Raw genomic sequence first — 13891 nt, 5'->3', positions numbered from 1 at the left:
AAAAAGAAAATCTATTTGCGCGTATTATAATCAAATATTTTCCACAATCAAACCTCAATGGTCAAACGGTTGTACCATTCTAAGTTAAGCATTTGGTAACAGGAAAACAATTGTCACATTATTGGTCAGGATAAGTGGGTGACATTTATACATTAACGGCATTTCCGACGATGGTATGTAATACTTATTTCGTCCACTTGGGGGAGCTCAGGTTACATGAGGAAAGCTTAGATTAACCCAAAACAATCTTTCCTTAGGAATTGGGGAATTCAGCCTTAAATTCAAGCTGGATAATTAATAGAGTATAGTATGACATTTCTTTATCATCATTTCTAAAGGAATTGTGTGAGAAAGTATTGTGAACAAGTATTGGTTACACATAAGATGAAGGGGTGTCCTTAATCTTGCTGAAAATAAAAACACTGCAAAAGTAACTTCTTTAGATTCTTTTCAGCACTAATATCAACAACAGATAGCAACAACATGGTAACATAACTACTCAAATAGAGGCAAACGTAATCAAGTAACTAAAATATTTAATTAAACAGTTAAGGCTTTGGGGTCTTTGGAGACTGCAGTCTTTGTTTATTTAAAGTTTGGCTGTCCCACACACAGAGCAAGGTCAGTTGCCACGGTTACATGTGTGTGGGGGGGCTGCCCCCCTCCAAGGACAGTTCCGATAGGCTGTTTGTAATCTCTGGTTAATTTCCCATTTGTCAGTTTAACAGTCAGGCACTGCGTTATCAGCTTCGGAATCAAAAAGGTGCAAGTTTTACGATCAACTGCTCAGGAATATCACTTTTCCACCCCCCTTCTGTTGAGGTCTCTTCAGCAGTCTGTTGAAAGTTGATCTTTAACCCCCCTGCTCCTCTCTGGGAGAGGAAAAGAGGAATTTGGAGTAGCTCCAAATTTATTTAACATAAAATGCACAAATCCACACCATTGTCCCACTACATTAAATACTCAGACAAGCCCGTCTGACATCAACAACCATGTCACGTTCAAAGTCACTTAAATCCCCTTTCTTCCCCATCCCCTTTCTTCCCCATTCTGTTGCTCAGTTTGAACTTCAGCAAGTGTTCTTGACCACGTCTAGATGTCTGAATGCATTGAGTTGCTGCCATGGGATTGTCTGATTAGCTATTTTGTTAACAAGTAATTGAACAGGTGTACCTAATAAAGCGGCCGATGATTGTATATATGGTTATAAATGTTACCATATTTTAATATACACTTAATTATATGTTAAGTTCTGTGTGTGTAGCACAATCTTGTGCTGTATAATGAAAAATAAATAACCTTGTACATTGATAAAAGCTATAAAGGCACATACTGTAAATATTCAGAAGAAATGTTTCTATCTTAGGTAATTCTGGTAAATGACATGCTACCAAACACAAATGGGAAATAAACATTCAACGGACATATGGGGACATTCATATAATGGGCTGAAGTGTGTTATTCTAAGCCTGTTCATACAGAAGAGCTTGCAAGAATGTGGTAACATACTACAATTGAAGGATTGCTCCTTCCAAATCAATCCACACTGTCTTCATCAAGCTATAAACTTGTACCTGTTCACAATACACTTCTACTTATTTGTTGCTAAGCAACGCCACACGTCACAGTGATCAACTGTTCATGTTGTGTTTTACACAATTGCAGAGGAAATATGGAAACAGGGTGTCTTCGATTATCAAGTTAACTGAAGCACAGCCCAAATAGCTTATCATAAAGCTACTACTAAATAAAAGAAATGCAAAATCTCACCAGTTCATTTGAACCAATGCATCCCATAAGTCACCCCATTCTCAAAAGCTACCATTTGCCCAGTAAGGGGCAAGTATGGAAGTGAGTTTGTGCAATGCGTGTACGCATACAGATTTCTTACTATTGTAGCTGAGCAATAGTTTGCAGATGGTATTACAACAATAAGGCACACAGTATTTTTTTCAATTTTTAAAGACCACAGTACATATTTGTGCATTCATGTCATGTTAGCCTCATGGATCCTCTGAGAACAGCTTGTGGCATGACTCAGCATTAAGACTACTGCCAAACGCCTGTTTATGTAATCTTGCGCAAAATGAAGTGTAGACATAATTTGTTTTACACTGATGCACACATTTTTTTTATATGTTGTGTAGATTTTTTAAAGCAACATTGTTATGAGTTTTTTAGTCAATAGCATGTTCAGCTCTGTCTCGGCTCCTTGTTTCTCCCTCTCAGAGGTGATTTTGAGCAGCTCTCTGCCCTCAACAATGTGCCTCAGGCTGTTGTGCCCAACCTTTACCTCCATTCGGCCTATTCTCTCTCTTCCCATCTTGTTTTCTTACTCTACTGCCTCCTCAGCTGCTGTCTCTGTTCTGATTACTATGTTGTGTGGAAAAGTTGCCTCCTGGGAAGTTGGGAGTGTCTTCTTTGCCTAGCTGCAGATAGGTCTCTTTGGGTCCGTCTTTCCCTCGGACTTATGTACGAGCCTCAGGCATTGAGATGGCATATCCCAAGTTCTGACTCAAGTAAGTGGAAAAACGCTGATCTGACATCCACAACAGTGAGGTTGCAACTGAGTCAATATAATCTTTTCAAGGTTTCACATAACTTGGAATGTATCTGAAGTGTGGATAACATAGGCTTCACATGCTAAAGTCCGCAATAATTCAATTGAGTAATAGGTGCGATAAGTATGATTTTCTTCTGCACAAATGACCATTCACTGTTTCTGCATGGCTTTGAAATATTCTTAATGAATAATAATGACTTAGTGATTATCTGGGATTCTTATCTAAAGCTATAAAAAGTCCTTGGCAACCATACATTTCTCTGTTAACCTGATATAAATCATCATGGCTCTGACCACTCTGGGGTTAAATGGACGAGGAAGAGATTAAACTCCAAAACCACCACGAGCAGCCAAATTTTTTTTTAGCCCTGCAGAGACTTTCTATGATCTTGGAAATTAGTCTGCATGGCTAGATCGTGGATCTAATCGGTACCTTGGCCATACTTTGCTGCAGATTTTAGATGGAAAACCTGCTTCTTGCACCAACTCTCAAATTTCAAATAATTGTAATCCTGTGCAGTCATGATATGACAGGGGAGATACAGCCTCATGGTAGGAGATAAGTGTGATTTATGCTCCATTTCTTCAAACATATTATGAAAGCAACATAATGGACACATTCCGAACATAATTACACATTACACGACGCCAGGGGCATTTTCCACATTATTAGAATGTGAAAATACCATCTGAAGTTAAAAAGAGCAATCTCGTGTTTTAGAGTAATTATGTCGATTAGCATTGGCATGATGAAGAGAATAAAGCAGCAGATAAATACAGGAACAGATTTCTAATTGATGTTTAGAAAGAGGTTTGGGATGCAATTGGAAGGCAATATGATGCTAGAATAAATTAAAACAAACAAAAAAACAATGACTGAATAAATGAATGGCTAATTGACCTTTTGCTAACCCTTCCCTACCCTTTACCCTCTACAACACCAAAAATACTAGAGCTAAATTTCAAGGAATGGCTTAAACACTGTATTTTTCAGCTCTTGCTGCCATCTTACAACAGTAACCTAGTGTTATTTTCAAGGCCAAGGACGTTTCTACATTATTTTTTAAGGTTGCTGATAAAATATCTGTATATAATAATAATAATATAAATATCTGTTCACTAGTATATCCTTTGCAGTTTTAGTATTTTTGTCCTGGATGCTACTATAATGGAGTTAAGGTTATGTCCTACTCTCTCAGGTTTGTTCACCAAACACACTGTTAAGTTCTCAAAAAAGCCATTTCTCTTGTAATTTTAATAATAAAACACACTGTTTGAAAATTATACAAACAATAAAGCTTAAATCTAACTGTTGCCTTGCTTGTCCAACTAAGCTAACCAGACAAACCGTGTTGTTTGAATAAAATAAGTCTGATCTTAGGTTTTTCCCTATCATACCTCAATAACTCAAACTAGCTGTTGTTCCTTTTTTCCCCCCAGGTCCTCTTCATGGATTATCAACAGACTGCAGACTGTAGTATTTAATACAAAAAAAATACAAAACCCCTTAGGATTCTTGTTTTAAAATGAATCAGGTGGACACAAAAAATAGGTTTTCAACCGACTCATGGGGCTCTGCTTTTCCAACATTAGATAATGGAAATTAACTGCTGCCTTGGGTAAACTATAGTGACTGGATGTTTATATTTTCAGGCCTGTACAGTATGTTTGTATTCTTGTGTGGATAGGACAGGCTCAGACATTTATATTAGCTCACTGATATGCTGTATTTTCTAGTTTATATTTCCAATCACATTTTCAGCAGAGCCATTCTTTTTCCCTTGTCATAAAATAAGTACACCCTTGAACAATGGGTGGGGTGATTATAGTTTGGTCTCAGGGTCTAAATTCTATTTGCAGGGCTTTTCAATCCCAATGAGAGTCCTTGTAAACAAAAATAACTGCAGCTCCATTAAGACACTAACAAACACACTGGTCAAACCCTAGGCCATAATATAAAAGAATCATCAAGCTTGGGGAGCTATTTCAAACTGTCGCCTTGTTTCTCTTTAGTGCAAGGGTGTGTGTGCAAAACAACCCATCAAGGTGACACGCTGCAATTAAACAGCACTGGCCTGTCATTACAGAGCTATGTCACAGGTGTACAGGGCAGCTATAAGCGTAATTGCTACAGGCCTCCGAGATGGAGCTGAGCCTCCATCTCCTGGCGGCGATAGTGGGCTTCACTGGAAGGCCAGCTTTAAAGGAGACTTGTAACACACTGAGAAATGGTTATACAGCGGTTGCCAAATTAACAGTGACCTCCTCCCTTTGCTGTCTAGTGAGGGTGATAATGTGCAAAGTCCTGTCGAGAAGTGTGCTTAATGTTCAAGATAATCAGTCTATTATGTGAGTTCAACAACATTAGGAAGGGAGTGAGTGAGTATCAATTAAAGGTTTTTGACTTCCCAAATAGGAAGCATAATTTTTTGGACAGTGACTCAAGCAGGCAGACCTAATATAGATTTTGAATAAGTAGCCGTACATGAATATGAACATGAACTGAAAATAGCTCAAATTCTGTTACTCTGCAGCAGAAGCCCCCTCTCTAGATTACTATGGTGGAACTAGATGTGCTTACTAATTGAATCTCAGTGCGCTGAGGAGAGAGGGAAAAAAGGAGGAAGAGACAGGAGGGGGGTTTTCTTTTCATAAATAGTGTTTACTTAAAGCACCCCATCGCCTTATTAGTATTAATAGCCGTGACTTCAGAAAGCTCATATTCTGCCATTGGACAGTTTTGTATTATTTATGATTGAAATGAAAGCCTGGGAATGCAGCAGGAATATAGGAGCGCTGCATAGCAAACAACGTTGCCTATGCTAGTTTACATAACCAACACTTTGGTAAACAGCAGATTAAGTGCAGCACGGGGCAAGAGAAAAACGAGAGCAAAATGTTATATCCACACATTAGCCTATTTGAGGCGAGCTTTTGGAAGAGGCTAGGAGAACACTGCGGACCTTTTGATGCAGCCGGTCTTCATCTTCAAGTCCTTTTGAGCATGAAAGTATGGTGCGGTGCAGAATCTCGCCTCCAGTGCAACTTCTGTACTGTTGATCTTAAGAAGTTGGGTCAAAATAAGCATGCTGTAACTTGAGACCTTCACATCTTAATTAAAGACACCATCTGTTAAATTTGATTATTAAAGCTGTTAGAGTGAGCATTAGTGCGACCGAAAGGGGCTTTCATTTTCTGCTCTATTCACGGGCAGCAGGGTGGAATGTCGAGCAAAGAGATCTAAAGACTCCAGAGTTTCCCTACTGGGGTGAGCAAGACACAGAATCCCTGTTGGGGTTGCAGTTACATAATGGTCCCTTATGTAGCTGATTTTCTAGATACACTATTTTAAAGGATAAAAGGTAAATTTAAAGAGGTATTTCATTTCTAAAATTCATTTTTTTTCTAAACCTAACCTAATTGCAATGTTTTACGATAACATGCCGTTTCAAAATGGGGATGTTTCGAAAAACACTAGCGTTTTATATTGACCGGATGTTGCATATTTATTGTTGCTAACTTTACCGGACATTACAAATTTCTTGTTGGTAAGCACTGCTAACTTGACCACAGGGCCTTAACCGTCGCTAAAGGGGTACCTAGGCCGTTAAAAAGTGATGCCAAAGTGCCTTGACCAAGCGTCAATATGTGACGAGTTGGGAGTGAGAATGTGTTGGTTAAAGAACATCCCGAATTTCCTCTTGCATCTAGTCTGAATCAATTATTTACTTGAGCATTTACTTGTTTTTTTAGCTGTAAGACCCACAAAAGATGAACAAAATCACCACCAAATCACCACAACATATACCGAATCAATCTTTATTTATATTAAATTAAAAATATACTTTTGACAGATTCATGTAACAAACATGAGGAACGGTATTTCTATGATATAAAGCTTTGGGTAAATAACTGACATGGGGGAAGGATGGAAAGCTAACGTAGGCCCGGAGGAGTTTCTGGGAACGCCTTCTCTCTACTACGTCCCCTCTAAAAGCATGCAAAACAAATCAGAAATCAAATCAAAACAGGTTGTACTTTGAAGGCTGTGCTCTGCCTTTCAGGAAGGAGGAGGAGGTCATACTTGGCTCAGTAATATTTCCAGTAGAAAGTAAGCAGAGAAGGTAACACTGAATCCCAAACGCAGTTCATCTGGGTCGGTTGGCAGCACTGGTTTCAGTTTTTTCAGAATTATAAATAGGGAGCAATAAAGAGGAAAAGAAGGTTGTTCACTTGTTGTGGGGTGTTCTCAATACTGAGTGACAAATGAAATGTGGCAAACATCGGGAAGCGCCTCCCCCCCCCTCTCACACACACACACACACACACACACACACACACAAACACACTTTTACAGTGTTCACCTGAACTCAAACATTACATGAGGACAGCCACAAAGCTCTGGAAAAGGGCCACTGAACAGAGTTTCCACATGAGAAAGGGTCAACAAGCACTTTTAAAATCAAATTCCCATTAGTCAAAAGGTACACTTACATAAAGCAAATATGTACGGCTCTTTTTGTACACGTTGTTATAAGCAGGAGACAACAGCAGATGTAGAGAATACCATAGAAATTCAAAGCATTGCCTCCTTATTTACAAATTCGCCACGCCGGCCATTTCAGTACTTTATAAAAATACTATTCACATTTGTTGTTGAAGTGTGTTAGATACGTTTTGGAGGAAACCCCAAAGATTCTGTACATTTTATACTAATCTGATCGTTTAAACACAGAAAATGAATGAGCCCCCCTCACAAGCGATGATTTGTGCAATTAAGATGCGGACAATTAAAAATTGCAGCTTGAATGACAAACATGTTCAGTAATGTACAGTAATAGACACAAAAGTGGAAAAAACCCCCAAATCATATAGATTCAAGTCTTTTTCCTTGAAGAAAAACATCCTTGATAATATGGAAAAAAACAACAACTCAATATTAAAAGACTATATAGGGTACTATAAACAAAACGATTTCAGAACGAAGGATTCCCGCTTTGTGCTACTCCCACGCTGTCCGCTCCCTGGACAGAAATGTTAATATAATATTGTCATCAATGAAGAGATATAAAGGTAGAGGGCAGTAAAACACTCACTTTGGGTACCATGCAAGGTGATATTGTACTATACACTGGACTGTATCGCAGCCTATCTGCTAGATAAGTGCTAAGGATGAAATATTGAAGTATTCACCTCAGTACAACATGGCTACATGCCTCTGCACCTTGGCTCGGAGGAAACAGTGAAACATATTAAAAATAAAAAAGTGATCCGTCTTAAACACCAGTTGCCACGCCGTGTTCTTGAACTGCCACGAGCCACAAGAGTGTTTATTACGGCTGAGACAAATAGCAGCAGGTAACACAGCCCAACGCCAAGGCAAAATATGTTTGAAACAAGAAAAAAGATAGTCAGTAGAGAGGAAAAACGATTGTTTCCCACAAAAAGAAAACAAATTAGGGTACTTTGAAAAGGTAACCAAGGCCTTTGGAAAACAACAACAAGTCAGACTTGGATCTTCAGGTACAGGAATGCTTTTCTTCCTTTTCTGGCGATGAACTCTTGAGAAGATTCAATTAAAAGCAGAGGGTTGCCAAGTGTCTTCGATACTCTGAAGTGCTCTCTCGTCGCATCAGTGTTTCAGTCTAATCTATTCTTGATTCAAACACATATTTTGCCTGGGCCTGCAGTATAATTTAGTCCAAACAAGAGAGAAACCAAGGCATGTGTTTTCCTTTTCACCGCCATTGTCCTTTTTCCCGTTTTCCCCCCCTTCTTGAAACCCAGATTTGGCAGATGCTTCCATCGCTCTGTATAAACAAGCTCAAACGCGCTATAAATATTTCACATTGATATTAAATGCTGTCTCTATTTCATTGAATTAGAACTCCAAAAGGGACTACAAAATACTCCTTCATCAAATAATCATGATATCATCAAAGCAGCATTATAAATACTGTTTGAAGCAAACAAAAAACTTAGAAACAAGAACATTCTTAAAGCTGGTCAGTACCACCTAAAATGTGTTTTCTTCATGAACCCTGGGCCGCAGTACCTTCCTTGGACTTTTGCTGAAGCTTCTGCTTTCTGAAGTGGTAAAACGACCAGATAAACAAGTTGAATATTTCAGTAACGGAGGGTGGAAATCCTTTCTTTCTACCCACGAGTTTGATCAAAGTGCTCCATGGGGAGGACAAACATGTACAGCTTTGCATGCGCATACTCTCAGACAAACACTTCCACACACAGAGACATTACAGAAAATAAACATCCTACACCAGAAAACAGCTTGGCAGGGCTCTGCCACAGCAGAGTGATGAAAGGCTGTTCAAAAACAATGACAAAGCAATAATGTTAATGTTCCACGGATAATGGCTGGAAAAAACTTGCTAAAGAGTTCGGAACTACAAGATTTTGTTCATACCGATTGAACTAAGATGTGATTCTAGTGAGATATTGCAAAAGGACTTCTGAGGCAAACCATCATTACAAAATATTTCATCTTGATCTTCTAAGTTTGGCAAGCTTTGTGGTGTTCTCCCACCCACAGGTGTCTGTATGGCTTGGCGGAAGAAATAATGGCTGTAACACCAGCGCTTTTAGCAGCATTGACTGGCAGTTTGCCTGCAGAGGCATCAGTAGTGAGGGTTCGAACAATTCTCTTGAGAGCTAAGGGGCAATCAGTGCGCTATTTGTGATCTCAACAGTAAAACTCTGTTGGGATACTTATGCTGATGTCATTCTGGGCTAAGAAAAGATACTAAGTCTTGATGGATCATCATAAGATTGGAAATTTTGGTGGGAAACATTTTACTGACACATTCAGTATCAATATTTTGCAACTTTGAACATTACATTAACAAAGTTTCCTCAATATGTTGATAAACTCCGGGCAGCGTTGTGTTTTCTTGAAAAAGTATTTGCTGTTGCAAATCAGTTGTATATGATCAGAACAAATGTAAGGTTGGTAGGTTAGTAGTTTATCAAGTTTCAAACGATTGAAAAGTGGAATCGGCAAGACTATTGCTACTAATTTGGGTTAAAAATCAGCCGTATGAGACTACAGACATGTTCTTGATCTTTCTTGGTGATCATTTGTCTAAATGAAATAAAGTAATGGTTTAAAATTGTGCAGGTCTGCTTCGCCACCTTAGACCAACCCAAATAAATCACAACTGCGGGGTGGCCAAGCTGGCAACGGGCTCTTGATTTACAAGGTGCAGCTGATGAATCAAGAGCAAATGAATAACAATAGCTGAACACCAATGTGGTGGCAAAACTTTGTTTTGGAACACAATTGTGGAATAAACGAAAGACAGTGCATCCACTTCCTATATGTACAGGTATCCTGTCCAAATCTGCTGCCATAACGAGAAGTGGCTCCAGACAAAAAGTGGTTAAGAAGTAAGTTACCAAGCTACCAAAAAGGTCATGTTCCTTAGGAATGAACACCGGACAAACATTCTAAATTTATTATATTGGCACAGTTTTTAAATAATCACAAAACCATCACCCTCTGTTTATCAATAGAATCTGCTTATTTGAGGTCACACCAGTTTCTCTCTAATGTTGGTAAACAGTGGTACTGAAGGTTTTTAGCTGTCGACCGTGTCCTCACCAACTTATAATGCATGTTTTTTTTCTACAGATATTCCCTGTGAGGCCAAACTGGCTCGCTAATATGTGAATACACACACTTATTGCATTCACACTGACATAAACACAGAGACACACACACACACACACACACACACACACACACAAAGTAGTCTGTTTTTACTGTGCTCTGCTGGTGCTGTCTTGTTCATTCCTTGAGGTCTTCATTAGGCGGCATGCATGAACTTTCCCTTCCCTCTCTGTAGATTTTTTTCTCTCTTTTGTTCTCTCCCTCACTCTCTGTCTCTATGATCACCATTTCAGAGTTCAGCTGCTTTATGGATGGCCTTTTTCAGCACTCACTATTCAGCACTCTTATGGTAAAGACACTCTTTACTCATCTAAGTTAGCTTCATGATCTGAGTATAAAAATTCATCTTTTCAGCACTGCAACCAGTGTTTATAAAAAATGTTTACAGTGTTATTTTTCCCCCCTTTGGCTTGGAAAAAGGTTCTGATCAGCTTTTCCAAGTGGACAGCAGTCAAGCAAAAACAACAAAACAGTAGTTGCCCTGCATGTTTTCAGGCATGTTTAAAAGTCCGTGGTTGAACAACAAATGAAAGGAGGAGTCACTGTAGTTTTGACCATCACAGTATCACAGTTACAGTAGAAAGATGAGATGAGTTTCACATATTTGATGGAAAATTCGAGAACGTACGGTACAATCCTATAGGTAAAAAGATTGAATATGATTGATCAGCTTTAAGTGCTCCATCTTTCATGTTACGGGAAGTCACTCTCCTGACTAAACCTTTCAGTCTTTTTTCCTTCCGTGTTTTGCTGTTTCACTTCACGCTACAAGGTCATTCACAAAACAAGACATCTTGACATCTAACAGACTGCATTTCCTCCGTCTGTTTGCTTATTTCAGAAACCCTCAGAAGAGTTGTTCATCCTCAGACCTTTATACTGGAGAACAATAAAATAATAAAACATCTTGTTCTTATAAATCTGTCTGCAGTGGTTGGCAGTGAGTTCGGTTCCCCTAAGTCAAATCCATCTTATTTGACCCCGTTGTGGTCTACATTGCAGGGACAACACGGTACCTCCACTGCCATGTATCCATTGTTTGCCGAAAACTACCATAACCTTCACATTCTCAGTGACATGGAGCACAGTCTCTATCTACAGAACAGAAATGGACTGGATTGGATAAAGTGAAGATGTGTGAGTCTGAGTTGGTTTGCTTGGTTCGGTTCTGTCCACCTCCTTCTGATGTTGCTACAGTCTATAGCAGATGGCACGTTATTTGGAAAGAGTTGGGGGTGGCTCTGGTTGTGGCCGCTCCCCTCTGTGTGGAACAGTGGAACCGGAGAGGATGTCTGGGTTGTTGGAGGCTAGAGTCAGATTGAGGAGCGTATGTCAAGTGGAACGATCTAGACCACAGTGTTCCGCTGCCGGTAGGGTGGAGGCGGCAAGACGGTGCCAGATTTCAGGGATAACTCGGACATGTATTCAGGATTTTCAGCTACCACCGGCCGTACGTGTCCGTTCTGCTTATAGAAGAGCTTGGCATTGGTGGAACCTCCCTGGGCGCCGTCAGGGGCCGCCTGGTTAGACGATTTGGGAGGCAAGCTGTGCTGCCAGTATTCTGGATTGTCAAAGGTCACCTTCAGCTTCTTCCCACTGGCTTTGCCTGATGTCAGCCCTCCGCCCTTTAGCAAGCTGGCGGGGTGCGAGGTGGCGTGGCTCTGGTAAGCTGGCAGGCTGCCGTGCCCGATGGTGGCCGAAGTGGACAGGGCCCCTGACTGGCATAACTGGGCTTGTGCAGTAGTTCCTGTTTGGCTCTGGTTGGCGGAGCCACCACCTGGGATGCCAGGTTGTCCTGCAGGTTTGACGGTGTGGTGGGTGTGGAGGATGTGGGTTGGTGGGCCGTGGTGGCATGGCATGCCAGATGGAGAGGGTTGAGCCGTGGGGAGGGGGTAGTGGGGCAGGCTGGTCTGGATGGTAAGCGGGAGGTGGGAGCCTGAAGTTGAGGCTGAGATGGAAGAAGGAGGCTGGGTGGGTAGGGGTAGACCATTTCTTCTCAGGGCTTCCAGGCCCAGCTCAGCAGGACTGTGGAATGTGTTGAGGTAGAGGGGCTCATTGATGTACTCATCTTCTCCTTTGGGCAGGCTGTTGGGTGTGCTGTGGTAGCCCGGGTTATCCAAGGCGTGGATCTCACCGTTTTTACGCCGTGAGACAAATGGGTTTTCCTCAATGGGATTCAGGTATTCTGTAGCACAGATCAGAAAAGGGAGGGAGGGTAGGAATGTGGGGAACAAGAGAAAATGAGTTTTTAAGAATATAAGACGGTTGTATAAAAGAAATTGACAAAAATGAAATCAAGAGAAGAGGAAACACAATAAATGGAAATTCAAAGACTCGCTAATGAGTAGAGAAGATGGAGATGAAAATGGCTATAATGGCAGCCACTCAGACCACATGGGCAACTTGCCAGCAGTTCTTTGGCACTGTAAACTCCATCTGCCGGGGGTGAAAATGCCAGCAAATGACCCCTCTTCACTGCTTCCAAGCACTATAATAGTGGGGTGTGAAATCTATTGATTTTGCCCACTCTTCTGCTCCTTGACATTGCATCAGATGCATTTTGCTGCAGGCTTTGTTATAATTTGAGCTACTCAAAAATCAAAGACGGTAGTGCAAGAGCAGGGCTGATGGACTGAATTATGATCAAAGTCAAAACATGACTGTAGTAGCTGACATGCACCGTTAACGGAAACTCGGTAGGAATTTTAATCAATGGAATGACATGAAATGAGCAGGCAAAATAACAGGCAGAATATACTACAAAAGATCTTACTTACTCTGGGGATGAGCAAAGAGATGACAGAAGATAGAAAATGTGCACTGTGCTCGAATTTGTAGTAAACACAAGATGTATTTGGACAATTTGTATTGTTGTACATTTAAATAGTGTAGTTTTTCCATGACACTGTATTACCTGTATTTTAGAGACTGGTGAGAATATAATGTGCTATGGTTATTTTAAAGTTTAGCATCATCTACACCATGCTGTGTATTATAGCTTCTAAAATCCAGTGTTCACCACAAAATGCCTCGCAGGGCTGCAGGATTTCTACCTGGACGTATTTTTAGCTTCTGTAAAGCTATTCCTCACAAATCTGCTTGCTACATGAGCTCTGAATATTAACCTGACTTGACTTTCCAGTGGCTGCAACATTAATTTCACTGTACTTTGCTGCGTTTTGTGTTTCACTTAGAGTACCTGAGGAGCTCTTGTCCTTCATGGGTGTCATGTATCCATCCTCATCAGTGTCCCCTCTGGATGCCCTTTCCCCCAGGAAGATGGTAGGGTCAGCGCTGTACCTCTGGCCCCCACTGTCCTCTCCCCCAGCCTGGCTCAAGGTCTTCTTATGCAGGCTCCCATTACAGCGTTGGTCCTCCAGGGCTGGAACCGGGCCGCCTGTGGCTTCCTGGTTCACACAGGCTTGGGCACCTGCCACAGAGCCCTCGGTACAGTTTGGACCACCATCTCGATAGCCAAACTGGTTCTGAGGCAAAGGGTCGGTTGAAGGTGGAGACAAGAAAAAAACTCTTTCATGTGACTAAGAAAACGGTGATTTTGATTTTCTCCAGTCTAAGCCACTCAGAAAACTTAGATTCATGTTGCATGACACTGTGCAGCTATTTGGTGACAGAACAGCAGA

General features: G+C 40.8%; 1 protein-coding gene across 3 annotated transcripts in view; it reads right to left on the bottom strand.

Annotated features, from left to right (window-relative positions):
- Positions 1 to 6366: 6366 nt before the first annotated feature.
- Positions 6367 to 13891, bottom strand: part of LOC119904608 (receptor tyrosine-protein kinase erbB-4-like) — a 287263-nt gene continuing 279738 nt past the window's right edge. For 2 of the 3 annotated variants that reach the window (XM_038721419.1, XM_038721427.1), the window contains exons 26-27: positions 13450 to 13735; positions 6367 to 12435 (exon numbers count right to left, since the gene is read on the bottom strand). In XM_038721419.1, coding sequence (XP_038577347.1) covers positions 11597 to 12435; positions 13450 to 13735 — 1125 coding nt within the window. In that variant the 3' untranslated portion in view covers positions 6367 to 11596. The remainder of the gene's footprint in view (positions 12436 to 13449; positions 13736 to 13891) is intronic. The other variant, XM_038721434.1, reaches the window with a different exon arrangement.

The sequence above is a fragment of the Micropterus salmoides genome, unplaced genomic scaffold, assembly GCF_014851395.1.
Source record: "Micropterus salmoides isolate LMB-PRFRI ecotype aquatic unplaced genomic scaffold, ASM1485139v1 Ms_hic_scaffold_1, whole genome shotgun sequence".
Lineage (NCBI taxonomy): Eukaryota > Metazoa > Chordata > Actinopteri > Centrarchiformes > Centrarchidae > Micropterus > Micropterus salmoides.
Note: the sequence above shows the minus strand (reverse complement) of the source record. Positions and strands in the feature narration are given on the sequence as shown.